This window comes from Hyaena hyaena, unplaced genomic scaffold (assembly GCF_003009895.1).
Source record: "Hyaena hyaena isolate Hyena2069 unplaced genomic scaffold, ASM300989v1 scaffold_283, whole genome shotgun sequence".
Lineage (NCBI taxonomy): Eukaryota > Metazoa > Chordata > Mammalia > Carnivora > Hyaenidae > Hyaena > Hyaena hyaena.
In genome coordinates this window covers 1,215,891-1,235,213 of record NW_024080916.1, presented here as the reverse complement: position 1 = coordinate 1,235,213, position 19,323 = coordinate 1,215,891, and the positions used below count along the sequence as shown (strand labels likewise).

The window sequence follows — 19,323 nt, the reverse complement described above, 5'->3', positions numbered from 1 at the left end:
TAATAGGCAACCAATGAAATGGGAAAAGATAGTTGCACATGACATATCAGATAAAGGGTTGATATCCAGAATCTATAAGGAACTCACCAAACTACACGCCCGAAAAACAAACAACCCAGTGAAGAAATGGGCAGAAGATATGAACAGACACTTGTCCAAAGAGGACATCCAGATGCCCAACAGACACATGAAACGATGCTCAGCATCCCTACTTATCAGGGAAATACAAATCAAAACGACACTGAGATATCACCTCACACCAGTCAGAGTGGCTAAAATGAGTAAATCAGAGAACTCTAGATGCTGGAGAGGATGTGGAGAAACGGGAACCCTCCTACACTGTTGGTGGGAATGTAAACTGGTACAGCCCCTCTGGAAAACAATGTGGAGCTTCCTCAAAAAATTAACAATAGAACTCCCCTAGGACCCAGCAATAGCACTGCTAGGAATTTACCCAAGGGATACAGGAGTGCTGATGCATAGGGGCACATGGACCCCAATGTTCATAGCAGCACTCTCCACAATAGCCAAAACATGGAAAGAGCCTAAGTGTCCATCAACGGACGAATGGATCAAGAAGATGTGGTTTATCCATGCCATGGAATACATGGCAATGAGAAACAATGAAATTTGGCCATGTGTAGCAACATGGATGGACCTTGAGGGTGTTATGCTGAGTGAAATAAGTCAGGCAGAGAAGGACAAATATCATGTTTGCAGGTATAGGAGGATTACGAGGAACTTAACGGAGGACAATGGGAGAGAAGAAGGAGGGAAATAGTGGGGGAAAGGGGGAGAGGCAAACCATGAGAGACTCTTGAATGCTGACAAAAACTGAGGACTGATGGATGTGGGGTGGGAGGGGGGATGGGCACGGAGAGGGGCACTTGTGGGGTGAGCACTGGGTGTTATATGGAAACCAACTTGACAATAAACTATTTGTAAAAAAAAAAAAAATTACAAAAAAAAATAAAGTTCCTTCACATCCTTCAAAACAAAACAAAACAAAAAAAACTGTACCTGATTTCCCAAATAGTGAAATGTGAAATGTGGCACAGCAAATTTAGATAGAGAGGACATGCTAAATATACAAAATGGGCAGAAAACAGAACTTTGGGGAATCCAGCCGATGAAAGCAAAGAGGTTGCGTAGAAAGCTGTAAGTGGTTTAATGGTAGGTGATCCCTAAATGAAAAGACTATGAAATAAATAAAATGAAATAATTTGAAGGAAAAATGATACCTAAATTAACGAACAGTACTATAATCCTAATTAGACATGAAAAAAAATACCCGGATTTACCTCCTGCCTTTTTTGATAATTTAAAGATTAGAGTGTCTTGATATAATGTCTTGTGTAATAGAGAAATTCTGGAAAATAAATGGAGTGGGATAACTATAGAAAGAGTATATATTAAGACATTTTAGAAAGATGATAATTCTGTGTCAAAATTCAAGAACTCTAATCACATGAAGAATACTGTATTATTTAGGTCTTTGACTAGGTCTACAAACACTGATTTTAAAAGAACACTTAGGATCTATAAAACTAAAACTGTCAAAACCCTGTAGTCCAAATTATCTTTTATAGAATCCTATTTGGGAGTTAAAGTGCATGATTACTGCCATCCTAGATATAAATTCAGATGTTATTTGGTGAAAATATATGATTAACTTCCTAGAAAATGTTGAAGTCTCCTGCCTCCAATATTGGTTTACGTAAGAGGAATTTTCTAACAGTATAATAGAGATATATTGTAATTGAGCCCTACTATCATGCTCTGGATTCTCATTAACCCAGAACCTGGGATATGAGGTAGTTATTGGTTGCTACCAGTTCTATCCACGAGCTTTCAAGTTATCACCTGTATTCAGATACAAAAGAAATACTCCATAAGCAATTAACCTGATTTGAGAAATAGACAAAATGGCTATTTTTTTTAATTCTCAACAAGCACCCACAGATGCTTCATAGCTGGTGTGTGAGTATGATTATAAGATTTATACATAAGTTTCACTTTAGCACTTTGTACACAAGATTTAGTAGTTCACAGTAAGTTGAAGATAATATACATAGATGTACCTGTAAGTTGTATACTTCTTTACAAATATTAATTATTATGTTTTAATAGCAAGATTCTACCTAAAGTTCTTTATTCCAAGATAGATAACTTGTTTCTTTTTTTAACATTTTATTTTTTAATCTCTATACCCAATGTGGGGCTCAAACTTAGAACCTGGAGATCAAAAGTCGTATGCCCTACCAACTGAGCCAGCCAGGCTCCTCCAAGACATAATATTCTGATGACATGAAGAAATTTCATCCCTCTTTTTCCCTAACCTGTAGTAAACCTGGCCCCACACAATCAAGGCTATTTCAGAATAAGAGCAAAATAGACTAGTACATCTTGAGCTACAATACCTAGACTAAAGGTTACAAAAGAGGAGCCTCTATTATTGTAGCCAAGGGCCTAGAGCACCAGGTGAAAGCTAGAACCATAACAAGCCTCTTCAGTGGGATCTGAAGCCAAGGAGAATACATTACACGTTTGGTAGGGAGAGGTACCCTAGCTTCTGTCTTTCTTTGGCCACCAAAGAAATGTCTGCTATTCACCAAATCTATTCCAAAGCCAAAGGGAAGAGTTTCCTATAATATGGGACAGGGCAAGAAGAAGACAGGGGGATTAGTTTGAAAGCAAACTAGTAGTTTGATAGTTGATCAGCACAGATACCATCAGAGAGTTTCACTGCCAGTTAATTTGTCCCAAGCATCAGATTGCCTCTATCTGAAACTCACTGACTTCTGAACCAGAGTGTATCTGGCTTGCTGCTTTCTGACACCCTGGGGATTGATATATAGACTTGAACTGTCCCTCCTACCAGATACTGGCTCCTACCCAAAAAGCATCTATCCATGACTGACCCCATTACTGTTGTTCATCTATCTCCATTTCTTTGCCCTGACTTCACTCACCACCTATGCAGATTATCAAATATAGCTCACCTTCAACGTGGATAAATACTATAGTTTCTAACTGTAAAAATACAAGTATTTTGATATGGGGTTAAAACATGAGATTAGTTACAAAGAATGTATTAAAAGTTTTTAATTCAATAATTATCAGATATAAGGCTATTTGTAAGGCCATTACTTTCAGAACATGAATTCTACCTGCTACATAAACTAATTCATTTCTCCTAAAATCATTTTAACTCTAAGCAGTTAAGAGTATTTACTTTAAAGAGGATTACTTTAGTATAGACAACAATAGAATTAAAATAATGAAGTAGACGGTTTCTCAAGGACACTTTAGTTCCAAGATTTTTGAGTCCTTGATTACCATCTGGTTCAATCTCCAAAGGTGAGGAAATTGAAATTTCTTGCACCTCATGAGGAAATAAGCTTGACTATTTTCAATTGATATTTATTCTAGATAAACATAGGCACTCACCTACTCAAAATCCAGACTTTGATATCTACAATGAAAGAAAATATAAAGGTTTTGAAGTAGTTGCACAATTGAAATATTTTGGTCTAGGTTATAATTATTCATAGATATTTAAGCAAGAATAAAAGGACACTAACCTGACTCTGTTCATTTTCCAAAGGAATTAATAACCAAATGGATTCTGTCTTGATCTTGCCATTAGCAACAAGTTGAATAGCTTCCATTTAGAGGGTCTATGATAGATTGCAGAATTCAGGATCCACTTATATTCTGCCAGGAACTGCCATGATCTAGTATGGCTGCTAAACTGTAAGGTGGTACTCCAAAAGTCAGTTTTATATTTAAAGTGGCTTATGTAAATTTTCTCCTAAGCTTAGATTGTAAACCTTAAATTTTGTAGTCACTTTGCATATTTACTGTGGTGTCTTTCTATTCCCACTTTACATACAAAATAATTAGGCTTTTATTTTACCAACCAATCTAGTATTTATCAACCACCCCATGACTTGCTGGGAAATTTTTTGTCTTCTGAGATTATTTTAGGGATTTGAATAATAAACCTTTTTCCTTTGAATGACACATTCTTTTTTTCCTCATGATTTTCAAGTAGAGAAAACTATTTTAACTTTCTAATTAAAGTTTATCATTGTAAAACACTAAATTAATACAAAAGTATAACAAATAGAAAACAAAAGTTCTCTATAATTTGACCCCCATCCCATAACCACCCTCAGTGTTTTGGTGGGTATCTTCCTCCAGATTGTTTGCATAGGGAAACATACACTATATAAGCATAGTACTGTGTTATCTTTTTATACTTGATAATATTTTGTAAGTGTTTCCATATTTATATATATCTCATATATGTACAGTATTTTATTTCTTTAATTGACTATCGTATATTTAGTCAATCCATTACTTGTGTATATAGATTTTTTTTTAATTCCAGATAATGGCTCATGAGCATCCTTGCACACTGGTTCAGATATTTCTAGAGATATTTCTAAAGTTAGAATTGTGTAAAAGTTATATTCAATTTATAATTGGGTAAATGTTGCTGAATTTTCTGCTAAAAGGCTTATATAAATATATACTTCCACGATGATGGTTAAAATTGCCTAAACAGTTACTTAATTTAATGTGAACCTTACTGAAGTGCATTCATTTAAAAAAAATTTAATTTTTATTTATTTTGGGTAGAGAGAAAGAGACAAAGTACAAGTGAAGTAGGGGCAGAGAGAGTGAGAAACACAGAAGCAGGCTCCATGCTCTGAGCTGTCAGTATAAAGACTGACATGGGGCTCGAGCTGATGAGCCGTGAGATCATGACCTGAGCTGAAGTCAGACGCCCATTGACTGAACAACCCAGGCGCCCCTCCAGTGCATTTATTTATATTCACTTTTATACTTTCCTCATACCCACAAAAGTAGCTGATTGCTGTAGAGATGGTTTTCTTAGGTAGGGAGCTTAGCTGTTCTCCAGGTTACAGCTCCACAATTCTGAGCTTCCTCTATGCTGTTAGGGATTCTCTAGAAGCTACTTTTAGTCTTGTATTTTATTCACAGTGTGGTGGAATCAAAAATAGCAAAGAAATATTAAAAGGAAATATCCTAGAATGTTGGCCATGATTGTCTTTGTGAAATGCAAATATAGTTGATTTTCTTTTTTCTTTTCTAGTTTTTCAAGCTAGTTCACACTACAAAATAAAATATGTAATGTTAGAAATATTATTATATAATAAAAATATTTTTAGATCCCAGAGTCCTGGGGTCATAAGCAGAAGGCTGGATATTGTTATTTGTTGTTAGAAATAGAAAGTACACCTGCCATCTGTCAATTTGCTACTTAGAGATAGTAAATCTGTACTACAGGAAAAGTCCATTCACTAACAAGGGAGAATTGGTGTTAAATCGGCAGAAACTGGCATTCTATATAGAAAAGAAAAGACCTCAAGGAAGGGGAAAATGAGTATGAGTACTGTGGGGCTTTTGTTTTAGTTTTAGTTTTTTATTTTTTTGGGTGTTTTGGTCTGTTGTTGTTGCCGTTGTTGTTTTGGTAACTTACCTGAGGGTGAAATGTAAAAAGCATTTCAAACTGAAAAGTCATGGAGGAATAGACTCTAAGATAACTTACCCTGACAAGGAAGCCTCCGCAGATTAAAAAAGGAAGAAGAGAAGTTGTATAGGTATTTATTGGTTGGATTTCTTTGCCCAGATACTTCCTAATCCATTAGAAGGAGTTTACAAAGTTATCTTCATCCAGGGATTTTTCTAAGTAACACCATAAAGCAAGCCATGGTAAAATTACAAATTATGAAACTGTTCTGAATATAATTTATCCTGAGATAATTGTTTTATAATTAGAAAAGTCTTTATTCATGACATATGCAAAATTGAAAGCCCTGCAAGATTTTAGTGAAAGGTGAAAATTAATGCTTATTTAGTCCCTTGATCAGTGTTTAAAGAAGAATGTAATTGTAACAAGGGGAAGAGATAGAGGGGAAATGGGTGAAGGAAAGCACAAAAGTTGGAATATTCCTGGTTTGTTTAGGGGGTACTTTGAAAGTTCCAGGCTATCTAAGGAACAGAGTGCATGGAGAATATAGTGGGATGCAGGGATGGAAGAGTAGATTTAGACCAAATTAAGAAGGTTTTTGACTACTAATAGACTTGAATTTTATGATATAGACATTACAACTGAAAGTATCAAAGGATGAGAAAGAAAGTTCTGGTCTTTCTTGATATATGAAGCAAACTCAACCAGGCATATGTAGGCTAAATTCTGCAGAAGACTTGCAATAAAGGTGAATATGAGATGACCCTAACTGAAGTAGGTGCATTGGGGATAGATAAAATTAATTACCTCATTGACTATGGGCAGGGAGAGAACTAGAGAGAAAATTCTATTTCTAGACTGATTGACCTAGAAGATAGAATGTTTTAAAATATAGTATGAAATATAGTTATAAGTTTTATAATTTATTTTTTTCATTTTAGTACTTATTTGTTTATATTGAGAAAGAGAGAGAGAAAAGAGAGAGAGAACATGCAAGCAGGGGAGGGGCAGAGAGAGGAAGAGAGAGATCCCAAGCAGGCTCTGCATTGTCAGTACAGACCCTGACACTGGGCTCCATCCCACGAACCATGAGATCATGACCTGAGCTGAAATCTGGAGTTGAACATTTAACTGACTGAGCCACCCAGATGCCTCTATAATTTATAATTTTATCATGGCTTTCCTTCATTGTAGCTTTACTTAGAAAAATCCCTGAATAAAGATATTGTGAACTATGCCTGTGCATTAGCCAGCATCTAAACAAATAAATCCAAGATATTAGATAGAAGATAGAACCCAGATTTAGAAAGACAAAATTTTAATTGTGATACCCTGCAGTGGAAATACAATATTGTGACTGTGTCTTCCCATAATATTTGTGTAGCTCTATGTCTTAGCAGGCAGCGAAGTCATCTTTGTACCTATGCCTTTCCCCCACTTCACAGCCAAGCCTATGAAGGACAAAAGCCACCTTTCCTCTTTATTATAAAAAATTTCTCAGTTCCCATGGCAATTCCCATCATATAGGAGGTATTTGTTGAACTGAACTGACATTAAGAGGTATAATGGATCTGTACCTCAGGTCATAAGAGAAAGCGGGAAACAAAGGTTTGCAAGTCCTCTGATAAGAAATATGATTCAAAGACACAAAAGATGTATTAGTATTTTATGATTGTGTTTGAATTTTAGAAGTGCTTTATTTTATTTCAGATAATAGTATTAAGTGTACTGAATGAAGATACTTTAGATCAAGGTTACAGGCTTTAGTTATATTAAAAAATTATTACTAATAAAATATATACAAATAATACCCCTGATTATTTTTTCCTCAATAAACATCGATGAACACTAGATAATCACCATCAAAAACTTCAAACACTAATTCTTTTGAGCCTTTATTGCATGTTAAACATGGGGCTGAGGATTTTATATATGTCATAATCATCACAAAATTTTATGAGATATACCCTCAACATACAACTAATGAGGAAGCTGAGGCCAAGAGTTGTATAATTTTTTTTTCAAAGCCACAAAAAAGTTGGCAAATAGAACAGGAATTTAAGCCCGCATCTTTCTGCCCAAAACCCAAATCTCTTAACTGCTATATGTTCTGTGAACTCTAAGCAGAAAATAAAATAACTAAGCAAAGATATTTTAATAGTTATTAGATAAAAAGAAAGCCGTCACAACTTCCCTTTTATATCCAATTTCCAGTTCTCTCTTATGTGAAACTCAGATTCAGAATGTCTTCTATATTTCTTACCGAGTTACATGCATAGAGTTAGAGTTTTTCCAGTTTGAACAGGGAAAAGATATCTAATAAAAATAGGTCATCAAATGAAGAGAGTGGAAACAAATCTTGAGAGTAACAGTGTTGAACTGAACAGTAATCAAAGAGCTCAAATATTTAAAGACAAGAATTACTGAATTTGCATATTCACCCTGGACTGATTCTAGAAATACATTTTATAATAATGCTTCTCAAACTTGTTCCTGCAAAGATTGGTCATCACTCAAACAGAAGAAGGATAGTCAGAGAATTACAACATAGAGTAGCAAAGGCTTTTCTAACCAATTCCTCATTCCTAACCTGTTCTATAGCAGTATATACCAAATTCATATGATAATAGGGAGTTTTTCCCTTTAACAAAAAACATGTGCCATCAAAAATCAGACACACGGATCAATGGAACAAAAATCCTCAGAAATAAATCCAAGCTCATATGGTACATTACCTATGACAAAGGAGGGAAGAATATACAATAGAGAAAAGACAAGCCTTTCCAATAATTGCTTTGGGAAAACTGGTCAGCTACATGCAAAAGAATATAGCTAGATTTCTTTACCATATGCAGAAATAAACTCAAAATAGATTAAAGACCTGATTGTTAAGACCTGAAACTGTAAACTCCTGAAAGAAAACATAGGCAGTGAACTCTTGGACATGGTTCGTACCAGTATTTTAGGAGTCTCTCTCCTCCAGCAAAGGCAACAAAAGCAAAAATGAACAGGCGGGGCTGCATCAAAATAAAAAGCTTTTTTGCACAGCAAAGGAAATAACAAAACTAAAAGGCAACATACTAAGAGTGAGAATAGTGAGAAGCTACTTGCAAATGATTTATCTGAAAAGTGTTAATATTCAAAATATCTAAAGAACTTGTACAACCCAACCCTAAAACAACAATTTAACTTAAAAATGAGCAGATGACCTGAATAGACATTTTTCTAAAGAAGAAACACAAATGGCGAAGAAATACAGTAAAGCTTTGGATTGCAGATAATTTGTTCTGCGAGTGCTCTGCTAGATGAGCCAACGTTTCTAATCAATTTAAACTTGATGAGTGAGTGATGTCTTGCAATACGAGTAGTACATGACACTGAACATCACATGATTACAACTGAGCCAGTAGTTCTTCTCTCTTTCTCTCTCTCTCCCTCTCTTCCTCTTGCTGCCGGATTGTGGGTGATTGTCTTCTATGCTTGGATGCTGGGTCCCAGGCTGCGGTTTTTGGCAGAAATCAGTGATTTTTCAGAAAGTTGGAAGGTGCTCACAACTGGCAGTAGTGTATTTTTTGTCACTTGAAAGCACCTATGGACAGTCCTTTACTTTGCCATACGAAAGTAAGCTTAGGAATGCTTTGCTTCATTCTAGGTCAGGCTGCCTGCAGATACAGACCCTTTTCCTCTGCTGCCTTATTGGCAGTTACATTAAAAGCAGTAGATGACAAGAGTTGATTAATACTGTTCTGTAGTCAACATCCCTGAGTGTATACAAAGGCCCCCAGGCAGATAGTGGTGATTGCATTAGTGATAATGAAGTCATCCTACACAATAACCCCTCTTCTCTCTTGTCTCCCTCATACCAACCATGAAGGTTTTCAAAGGGAGGTACAGGTTCATTTGTTTATTTTTCTTTATATTTTATATTTTCTTAATTATTTTGTATTATATTACAACATTGTAATCATTTCTATATGAATATTTTTGTGTTATGCAATGAATCATCTGTGTTTCCATTATTTCTTATGGGGAAATTCCCTTTGATATGCAAGTGCTTTGATTACAAGCATGTTTTCAGAATGAATTATGCTCACAAACCAAGGTTCTACTCTATTTAGGTGGATCCAAGACAAAACTGAATGGTAAGTTTAGTGAAATTACCTTTTCTCCTAAGTTTCATTATGAACAATTTCAAACGCAACAAGTTTCCACAAAAAAAAAATATGCTCAAAGTTTAACTGTACATGAAGAGTCTCAGCATTACTAATCATCAAGGAAATGCAAATCAAAACAATGAGTTATCACCTTAGATCTGTCAGAATAGCTAGTATCAAAAAGACAAAAAATAACAAGGATTGGCAAGAATGTGGAGGAACCCTCATGTGCTGTTGATGGAAGTATATTTTGATGCAGCCACTATGGAACACTATATGGAAGCTCCTCAAAAAATTAGAAAGACCTTCTGATCTAATAATTCCACTACTACTGAGTATCCAGAGAAAGCAAACACTAATTTGAAAAGATATATTCACCCCTATGTTCACTGCAGTGTTACTTACAATAGCCAAGATAGGGAAGCACCCCAAAATATCCATCAGTAGATGAATGGTAAAGATGTTGTATATGCATACATATACACACCCCCCAATGAAATATCACTCAGCCGTAAAAAAAAAAAAAAAAAAAAAAGAGAAATGAGAACTTGCCATTTGTGAGAACATGATTAGCCCTAAGGGGAATTATGCCAGATGAGATAAGTCAGAGAAAAACAAATTCCATATGATTTCACTTATATTGGAATATAAAAAACAAACACAGAGAATGAACTCATGGTTATAAGAAGGCAACGGGGTGGAGGAATAGGCAAAATGTGTAAAGGTGATTAAGAGGCACAAAGTACCAGTTATAAAATAAGTCATGAGGGTATAAAGTACAGCAGAGAGAATATAATCAATAATATTGTAATTACTTTGTATGATGACAGATGGTAACCAGATTTATGTGATCATTTTATAATGAAGATAACTGTCAAATCACTATAAATGTACTCCTGAGACCAATATAGTATTGTATGTCAACTATAGTTAAACCGGGCCGTGGGGCACCTGGGTGGCTTAGTCAGTTGAGCATTCATTTGACTTTGGCTACAGGTCGTGATCTCCCAGTTCATGCCCGGTTTTCAAATAATTAGAAGTCTGTGTTGTTTTTTTCTTTAAAACTATCTGTATACTCAAGTTTTAGAAACACTTCTTTGGAGGACTCATGACTGGGGCAAATAATTTATCCCTGTTAAAACCAGAGATGGCCCAGGAAGAAAAGATTAGCAAAAGTAGTCAGTGGTCACCTAGGGTGACTGTATTTGGATGGAGCAGTCTTGGCAGAGATGAAGTGCTACATTTTTGTTTCTCACCAACTCTACTGCCAGGGAAGTAGAAGGTCTTATGGATCTCCTCCACAAGTTAGCTATTTTTAGAAAGCCAGCTTGTCAGAAAATCAGGGCATGAGGCATCAGATTCACCATGCAGGCATATTTAGATTATGAGAGAAGTTTCTGTGCTTCTTGATCTGAGAGCACATTATGAAAAACAGGACACTTTGGGGGTACTATTTAGTGGTTTTTGATGAAGTAGGGTTTTTCAGTTGTTGACAATGCTAGTGATTAACTGTGGTATGTAGTACATATGTAACTCTTTAGATTATGGGGGATAGTTTCCTTCCAGAAAATTTCCATGGTTGCCGTGTATAAGCAAATCTTCAACAAGAAGCCAAACAGATGACAACATTTTCTGGCAAGTCTATAAATAAACAGTATTGGTGTCTGACTTTCATTCAGGCAATTTATATAACATTTCTTCCAAAAGGCCAATGATAACCAAACATTTTTTAAAAGATGTATGTGTATGTCTGTGTGTGTATGTATATGTATGTGGAATCTGGACAATACGGCATATGCTGAATACAGTCAGGAGACAGAGAGTGAGTCTCACATACTCAGATTGTTTTCAAAATGATATTCAATCTTTTCCCTTGACCTCGTGGCTGCCAGGAAGCAATGAGAGAATAGGTCAAATGTATAGATCTTCCTTTTCTCTGCCAGAGACCAAATATCAGATTGGGTTACCAGTAGGCTTTTGAAGTCTATCTGAAGATTTTTTTCCCCAAAATATCATATAGCTGATGTAGTCCCAAGACAGCTATTAAGAGTTGATATACAGAAGTAAAGGGGGCTATGAGAACTAAGAAAATAATTTTTTTAAGTTTATTTATTTTGAGAAAGAGACAGAGATAGGGAGGGGACAGAGAGAGAGGAAGAGGGAGAGAATCCCAAGCAAGTTCTGCACTGTCACTGTATTGCTATGAATCCCAGAGTAATAATAATGAGTAATATTTATATGCACAGAATAGGTATCAGGCACTATACCAAGTGAGCTATATTATTGACTGATGTCACCTCACAACAAATCCTATAAGGTGAGCACTATATTATCATCCTCATTTTACACTGGGAAAAAAAAAACTTCAATATGAAATATCTCAGGGTTGTACAACTACTAAGTGAAAGGCCTGGGATTTGAGCCCAACTCTTCAGGCTCAGAGTCTTTTATCTACTATATTATAGTGCCCGTCACAAGGGGAAAGTCAAAACTAATTGTGGTAGTTTTCCTTCTGAAGATTATGCACAGAACCGCACATGTTTAGAGAAATTGTTTTAGAATGATTTGTCTCACACATGTCGTGAGAACAAAGATTTATTTTGCCTACATAGAAATACTCATTAATTCAGCAAAAGCAAACTCAAATGGTTTGCTCTCATGTGGTCATATGGATATGCTTACAAAATATTTTATAAAAATCTCCTTAAGGAAGAGTAAGGCTCAATCTTTGGGATTAGCTATATAGCCTACTAATAATGAAATCTGGAAGTAAAAGGAGAAAATTAAACCTCAATTGTGCTTGGTAAGCATTCAAGTATTTTCAGTCAAGAGGGTTTACTAGAGGCTGCATTCCCTCCTTCTGCATCTTGGATGGAGTGGACGAGGGATCACATAGATCTTAAAGAGAGTGAAGGTGTAGCTTCACTGTCACCCTTTCCACGTTAAGCCACTCTTGGTATCAAACTTCCTATAGTAGTTACTGCAACATTATTTCATGTTTTAACTTAGGAATGTTATAAAAACAGAAGAATGAGAAATGAATACTCCTAGAAAAAAAGGAAAAATACTCAAACTGGATAGAGGAATTTAGATTTTGAGGCAAACATATACAATAAAATATAAAATTCTCTAGACAAAGAAAGGAGGGAGATTTTTCACTAATTTTGAATACAGTTGCTATGAAAGAATTAAATGTCACTGTTTTAAATAAAAATCCTCTTAATGTTTTCTTTGAAGTTCATGTTGTGAATTTTTACTGTTTCCTTAGTTAATAATTTATCATTATAACCATTAATTTTTTATACTTTTTATGGTGCAGCTACATAAAAACTTAGGACATTTCTCAGACAGTATTTAAAACTCATTTACTTTCTCAAATGTATTTTATCTCTTCCTTTCGTAAGTTTTTATTAAAAAAATTCTTTTGAGTTTATTTATTTTGAGAGAGAGAATGAGCACAAGCAGGGGAAGGGCGGAGAGAAGGAGAGACAGAATTCCAAGCAGACTCCGCACCATTAGCATAGAGCCCGATGCGGGGCTCAAGCTCACCAACCACAAGATTATAACCTGAGCTGAGATCAAGAGTCAGAGCTTAACAGACTGAGTCACCCAGGTGACCCTGTCTCTTCCTTTCTCTACTGGTAAAGTACCTGCCAAAAATCATGATTTTTACATTTGATAAAACTTTAAGGCACAACTATCTCCTAACTTCCTCCATTCATTATAATGACAAATGAATGAAGACCTTTATTTGAATTAGTGAAGTAATCCAAACAAAAAAATATTGAAACATATTTAAAATTGATTTCATGCTTTTATTTTATTAGCAGATATATTGTATCACATGTATCTTTAAACCCATTAAGTTTGTAATTCTAAACTTCCACATCTTTCACACCATAGGATTTAGCATGTTTTTTCAATATTTGATTCTTAACTGGATTAAACAAAATGTCACTGAAAGACACAGGGCTGGAAGAACACAAAGAAACAATGCAATGAAATTACTTAATTTTACAGATAACAAATCAGAACTACAAAGATATTTATCGTTACCATGATTACAAAGTAGTGTTTAAAAAATGAGACTCAAATTCATCTGGCATTGAATTCACTACTCTAATTATAGAATCTAAGGACCTGAAGGAATTGAAAATACTATGTTTTCAAGCTCCCTGTGAAATTTTGTATGCCCTTTAATGACATCTCAAGTGCTATTAGAATTTGAATGCCTACAGTTCAGGGAATTTAATCCCTAAGACACCCATTCATTTTTTAAGACCTCACATTAAAAAATAAACACTTTACATAAAGAGACTCTACTTCAGATTTCACAAATTAATCCTGATTCTTAGGCTGGCTTGAGGGAAACAAGGAAGAGCAGGGATGTGGAGAAGAATGGATTAAAATGGAGAACATCAAGGCTAAGGTTGTAGAGAACCTAAATTTTCTTTCACATGATAGTGCTACAAGTATGATAGTCTATATGATGTTCACTCTTTAGATCTCACATCTCCTTACACTTCCCAGTCATTCTATAAACATGTTTCCGGTTCTTTGTGACTTCTAAGATATGGCTTTCAGGGCTGAGGCAAAACACAGAGACATGATCAGGCCAGTGTAGGACTAAACTCGGTACCTATATCTTTCATTCTAGATAAGGGGTAGTCAACATTTGCAATGCTTTAGATCCATCTGGGCAGACATTTTGTTTGCCATGTGCTGCTTGCTTATTTGTTTGTTGTAAAGACCAGCTCAGAGATTTTCTGATTCTGAATCCCATCTGTTTCTGATACATGGCTGGCGTGGAGAACCCCTGCCCCAGTATCTTTTTACCCAAGAGTACAGATTTAATGGCCACAGAACTCTTTCAACTCTTGCTAACTGTGCTTTTTACTTTCATATGGACCTCTTCCAAGCAAAATCTCCAATTCTTGAATGAGCACATGTGATTTTTAAAATTTAGATAGGAACTTCTCTTTATCCTGATAACTTTGAGTTTTCTAGATGGTTTTTCACTGCCCAGATATTTGTGGTTTCTGGTTGTGTTTTTCAATATTTTTATTATTTTTCCAGTTCTGCATTTTTATCGGCATATTTCCTTTATGTTTGTTTAAATTTGATAAATGTGTTGGAAAGTATCTTCAGACTAGCCCCAAAGAGCCCACGGATAGCCCAGAAAAGAATTTTGCAGAAATCCAAAAGAAAATTCCTTTCAGAGTGACATAAACTTCAGAGATGGTTACTCAACAAATTCCTAATCTGTCCTGTGACCAAACACCTAAGGCCTTGCCCAATGCCATGCTCGGTTTAAGAGCACCTTATTGCCTTTGACACACTGCTGCAATTATAACACTTTACTATCAGACATTGATGCTGATAATTCTTAGCATTATTTTATAAGATAATTTGGGATAGAGTTGAATATCATAGGGAAATTTTCATGTGATATATAATCAAAAGCCTACTTCAAAGCATACTTTAAAATAGATTAGGAAAATTATCACTTATGAGATTGAGTCTTAAATAGTTTGAATCTCAGTATTTCAACACACCTATTATTAGATAACAAGAGCTATATTGTTTAAAAAAAAGCAAAGTTCTAATATACATTCCACTTCTATTGCTACCATAATATTTTTCTGGTAGCAATTTAAAAAAAGGAGAGATTCTTACCCAAAAAGCTCGGGATGTTGGTAGGCTGGGGAGTGAAGGAGTCGTTATTCACAGAAACAAGTGGTAATGTACTATTCACAGGTTCAGGCCGTAACGTGTTAGTCACAGAATCGAGTGGTAATATACTATCCATAGACTCAGGCAGTGATGTATTATTCACAGTTATATCCGTCTGGAGATCATTCACTGGAAAAAAAATACAGCCAATTAAAATACAGCAGTGTCATGAGTTCACAATTGTACACGTAATGCAAAGCAGAGCAGTTGTGTTAAGAGTACACGTCTGAAAGTTTTATTCACATTGCTATGTTAAATAAGTGAACAGTGAATATTTGCTATATTCACATACAGTTAATGTACGGTTATATGTACAGTTAATAAGATAATATTTCTAGGAGTAAATTTGTAGTTCTCCGTCAAAAAAGTTAACAGTTAAATTTAAGGCAATCCTTTAATAAATTTTATGGTTAGAAAAAACTGGTTGATTTTTCTGTGGTTGGTTCCAAAGGACTACTTGTTTATAAATTGTTATAAATCTAAGAGATTTCAGCAGCCTGATTCTTATGCCTACATTGTACTACAATATTCTCAGGAAAGAAAATTAAGTAATGTAACAAAAATAAACTGTGGAAGTAATTCCTACTCTACATTTCTTAACTTTCTATTGCTTTTTAAAAAACATATTTATTTTATTTTAGAGGAGGAGAGAGAAAGAGAGAGAGGGAAAGAGAGAGAGAATCTTAGGCAGTCTCTGTGTTGTCAGAGAGCAGAGCCCGATGCAGAGCTTGAGATCATGACCCTAGGGTTATAATCTGATCTGAAATCAAGAGTCAGACACTCAACTGACTGAGCTGCCCATGTGTCCTCTTTTTTTTTTTTTAAGTGAGCATAGTGACTAATTTTTAGTGGATATAGTGGATGCAAATGTATCTTCATTTGTTTGGCTGAAACAAAATCTGGGTAAAGCTGAACATCCTCTAAGATGCCTTATTTTTACAAGAATGACTCTAAATGAAGTAAAACAAGGTGGGAAATAAACTTACCTATGTCTTCACAGGTGTTCTTGCATTCTTCCAGTGATTGAAAGTTGTTTCGATTGCCAAGGCACCCACCATACTTGAAACGTTCACATTGCTTTGAGTTATTGCTATAAAAATACCTAGTCATATAACCTCGACAGATTCCACTGTCTTCATCCAAAAAGCAGAATTCTGGCTTTTCTAGAAATTATAAAAATGTCAGAAAGAATATTCTTTTTTATGAATAATTTGAGTTGATTAAATGTATAACTGACTAAGTAGAAGTTATTTAGTAAGTAAACATGAAAAGTTAAAGGTACAAGGTAATCAGAGAACTTTACACACAACTGCATGACATTAAAATAGTCTACTGTATCTAGTGTGACACTTAGAATAAGGAAGATGCATCTATTGTCACATATAGTTGCTATTGAAATCTCAAGTTCTAAATTTCTCATAGTAAATTAATAGGGCATTAACTATCAACTATTTCATGAATGGAGAGAATAAAAGTATTTTGTTTTACCCTTGGTTTGAAAGTACAGAATATTATGAAAAACTTTTGGTTTAATTTTATTTATTAGGCTTATGTGCATCGACATTTGGAAAGATCTAGGAATATTTCGTATTTTTCAGGTGTAGGCTCTCATTAAGGAAAGAAGTGTAATGTCTTGCTTCATTACAATAGTTTCAATTTCAAAAATATTGAAGCAGAAACTTTGATGCGTATGGAAGCTTTCAGAGCTATTCTTAGAAGTTCCTGAATTCTTATGCTGGAATCTGTATTAGGTATGACATCCACCACTGTGTCTCCTATTTTTCTTCTTCCAGGCATTGGAGTGACTCCAACAGTGTAGAAGCAGAAAGGAAATACATGTTCAGGGATTGGAGAGGCATTTGAAAAAAATCTAATACCCATTCTTTGATAGTCCTCCAAACCAGATTAAACACAGCTGTCACAAACTTGTGCCACTGTGATCTACATTTACAAACCTTGTCTACATGCATACTCTGTAAAGAAGAGAATTAAATTTATTTTCAAATTTATGATCTCAAGATATATGGGGCTTGAATTTTTAGGGCGAAGCTCCAATTTCTCCATTTTTTCCCTGCACCTGTATTATCAGATTGGCAAAATGAACTGGAGTATCCTTTTACATCTGAAAGTGACTTTTCCTTCTATCTCAGGGAAGCAATACTCAGGAATGTTTTATTACAAGAAGAGCATATATTTAATACTGTTAATGATTTCTGCAACAGTTGCAGATTTTCAGAAAAATCAATTTCCTATGAGAGCACTGTTTTATTAAATAAAACATCCTATTTAATATAGTGTAAAAGATCTATTTTCTATTCTCAAAGTATCAATTTGAAAGTTATTTTGTTTATTGTTTATTGCCTCTTGTTTCTCAAGGTGAATGTTACTATTTTCCTATGGTAACAATTTGTGGTTGAGTTTATGGCACAAGGAAAAAAAGCAATTGTAAGTTTTTGTAACGTTTTTCTATAAAAGAAAGAGCAAAAAATACCTTCAAATACCATTTTGATATGTTTTGGCCTTAGCAAGTACTCCTTATGAAATTATAAATAATCTTGACAAAGAATATAAGAATTCTATGTTTAACAAAAAGGAGTAGGTAAAATGTGTTGCATATAAAGAATAGAAAACAATAAGAAATTATGCTGAGAAGTATAATTAAGAAATTATACAACTAAAAGCTGCTATTATTTATGGGGCCTAATTGTAGAACATAAATTTATTTTAGGACACAGTTGAAATTGCACATTTGTAAAATAATTCTCTGTGGGCCCATAGTTTAAGGTTACAAATCAAAAAACTCATGCCCCATGTTTCTCAGATAAGGTAATATTTATATTAAATCTACATACACAATCCTTGCTCTAAACTGATACTTGGTTAAAACACTAAATACAGACTTTAAGCTATAGACTTTCACAAGCCACATTTTCACTTCTGACTTTTGTTTGAGGCTACATACTTGACAATTGTCTTAAACCAAACTATTTCAAAGCGGTTGTCTTTATAACTGTTCCAATGTTGATACTAGGAAGATTCAAATTGATATACTTAGAGGTCTTTCTTATGAATTGGTTGGTGATCTCATTGAGCGAAGCAATGCAGTGAATTGGAGTAGGTTATAATCAAAATTGAGGAGCCCTTATTTTGCTCTTAAATATGACCACTATTTCCTTTAGGATGATTAAGAACCCCATAAACCTACACAGGATGAACATTTTTAGCTAGTATCTAAGGAAATGCTATATTTTTTCCTCAGTTATTTATTAGATTGACATTTATACTTTTTTTTTTTTTTTTTTTTTTTTTTTTTTTGCTGTTTGGAGACAATTAACTTTGCTGAAAATAAGATACTACATTTTTGGAAAAATATCAACATGAATTAGTAAAAAAAAAAAAAGTGATTGAATTCCAAATCATTAAATATACAAATACCATAATTGTATGGTAAATTTTATCTGCATATAATTTTTTTCCTGATTTCACATTTTTATAATAACATCTTAACATTTAAATGTTGGTATTTCCTTTCATTTAATGGAAACATTGAACATTTTTGTAAAGATTAATTTAGCATTTATAGAAAGCTATTTTAAAACATGAATAAATACATCCACTGATGGTATTTGTACTAACTTTGCCACCAAATTTATACATTTTGATTCAAAGTCTAATATCTTAAGGTTATCAGTCACAAAAGCTTTCAACTCTCTCACATAATTAAATCAAAGTCAGTAAAATTAAAATACACTGAATTTTGTAGCTCTTTCACATCTGAGTTAAATCATTTGGTCTCATTGTTCAGTAGTATTCAAATGCAAATGATACAAATGGTAATTGGAACAAGTCAGTGCCTTGTCCTTTACTAAAAGGAGAATATCTTTCTTGATCTCTTGGTACATTTTTTCATGTGCTAATATAATATATTCATCA

At 34.4% G+C, this 19,323-nt stretch overlaps 1 protein-coding gene across 1 annotated transcript in view; it reads right to left on the bottom strand.

Moving 5' to 3' along the window:
• TFPI (tissue factor pathway inhibitor) overlaps positions 1-19,323 on the bottom strand; it is a 139,010-nt gene that overhangs the window by 73,016 nt on the left and 46,671 nt on the right. Inside the window, exons 6-7 of the mRNA XM_039246567.1 lie at positions 16,377-16,553; positions 15,334-15,519 (exon numbers count right to left, since the gene is read on the bottom strand). Of these exons, the coding sequence (XP_039102498.1) occupies positions 15,334-15,519; positions 16,377-16,553 (363 nt within the window). The remainder of the gene's footprint in view (positions 1-15,333; positions 15,520-16,376; positions 16,554-19,323) is intronic.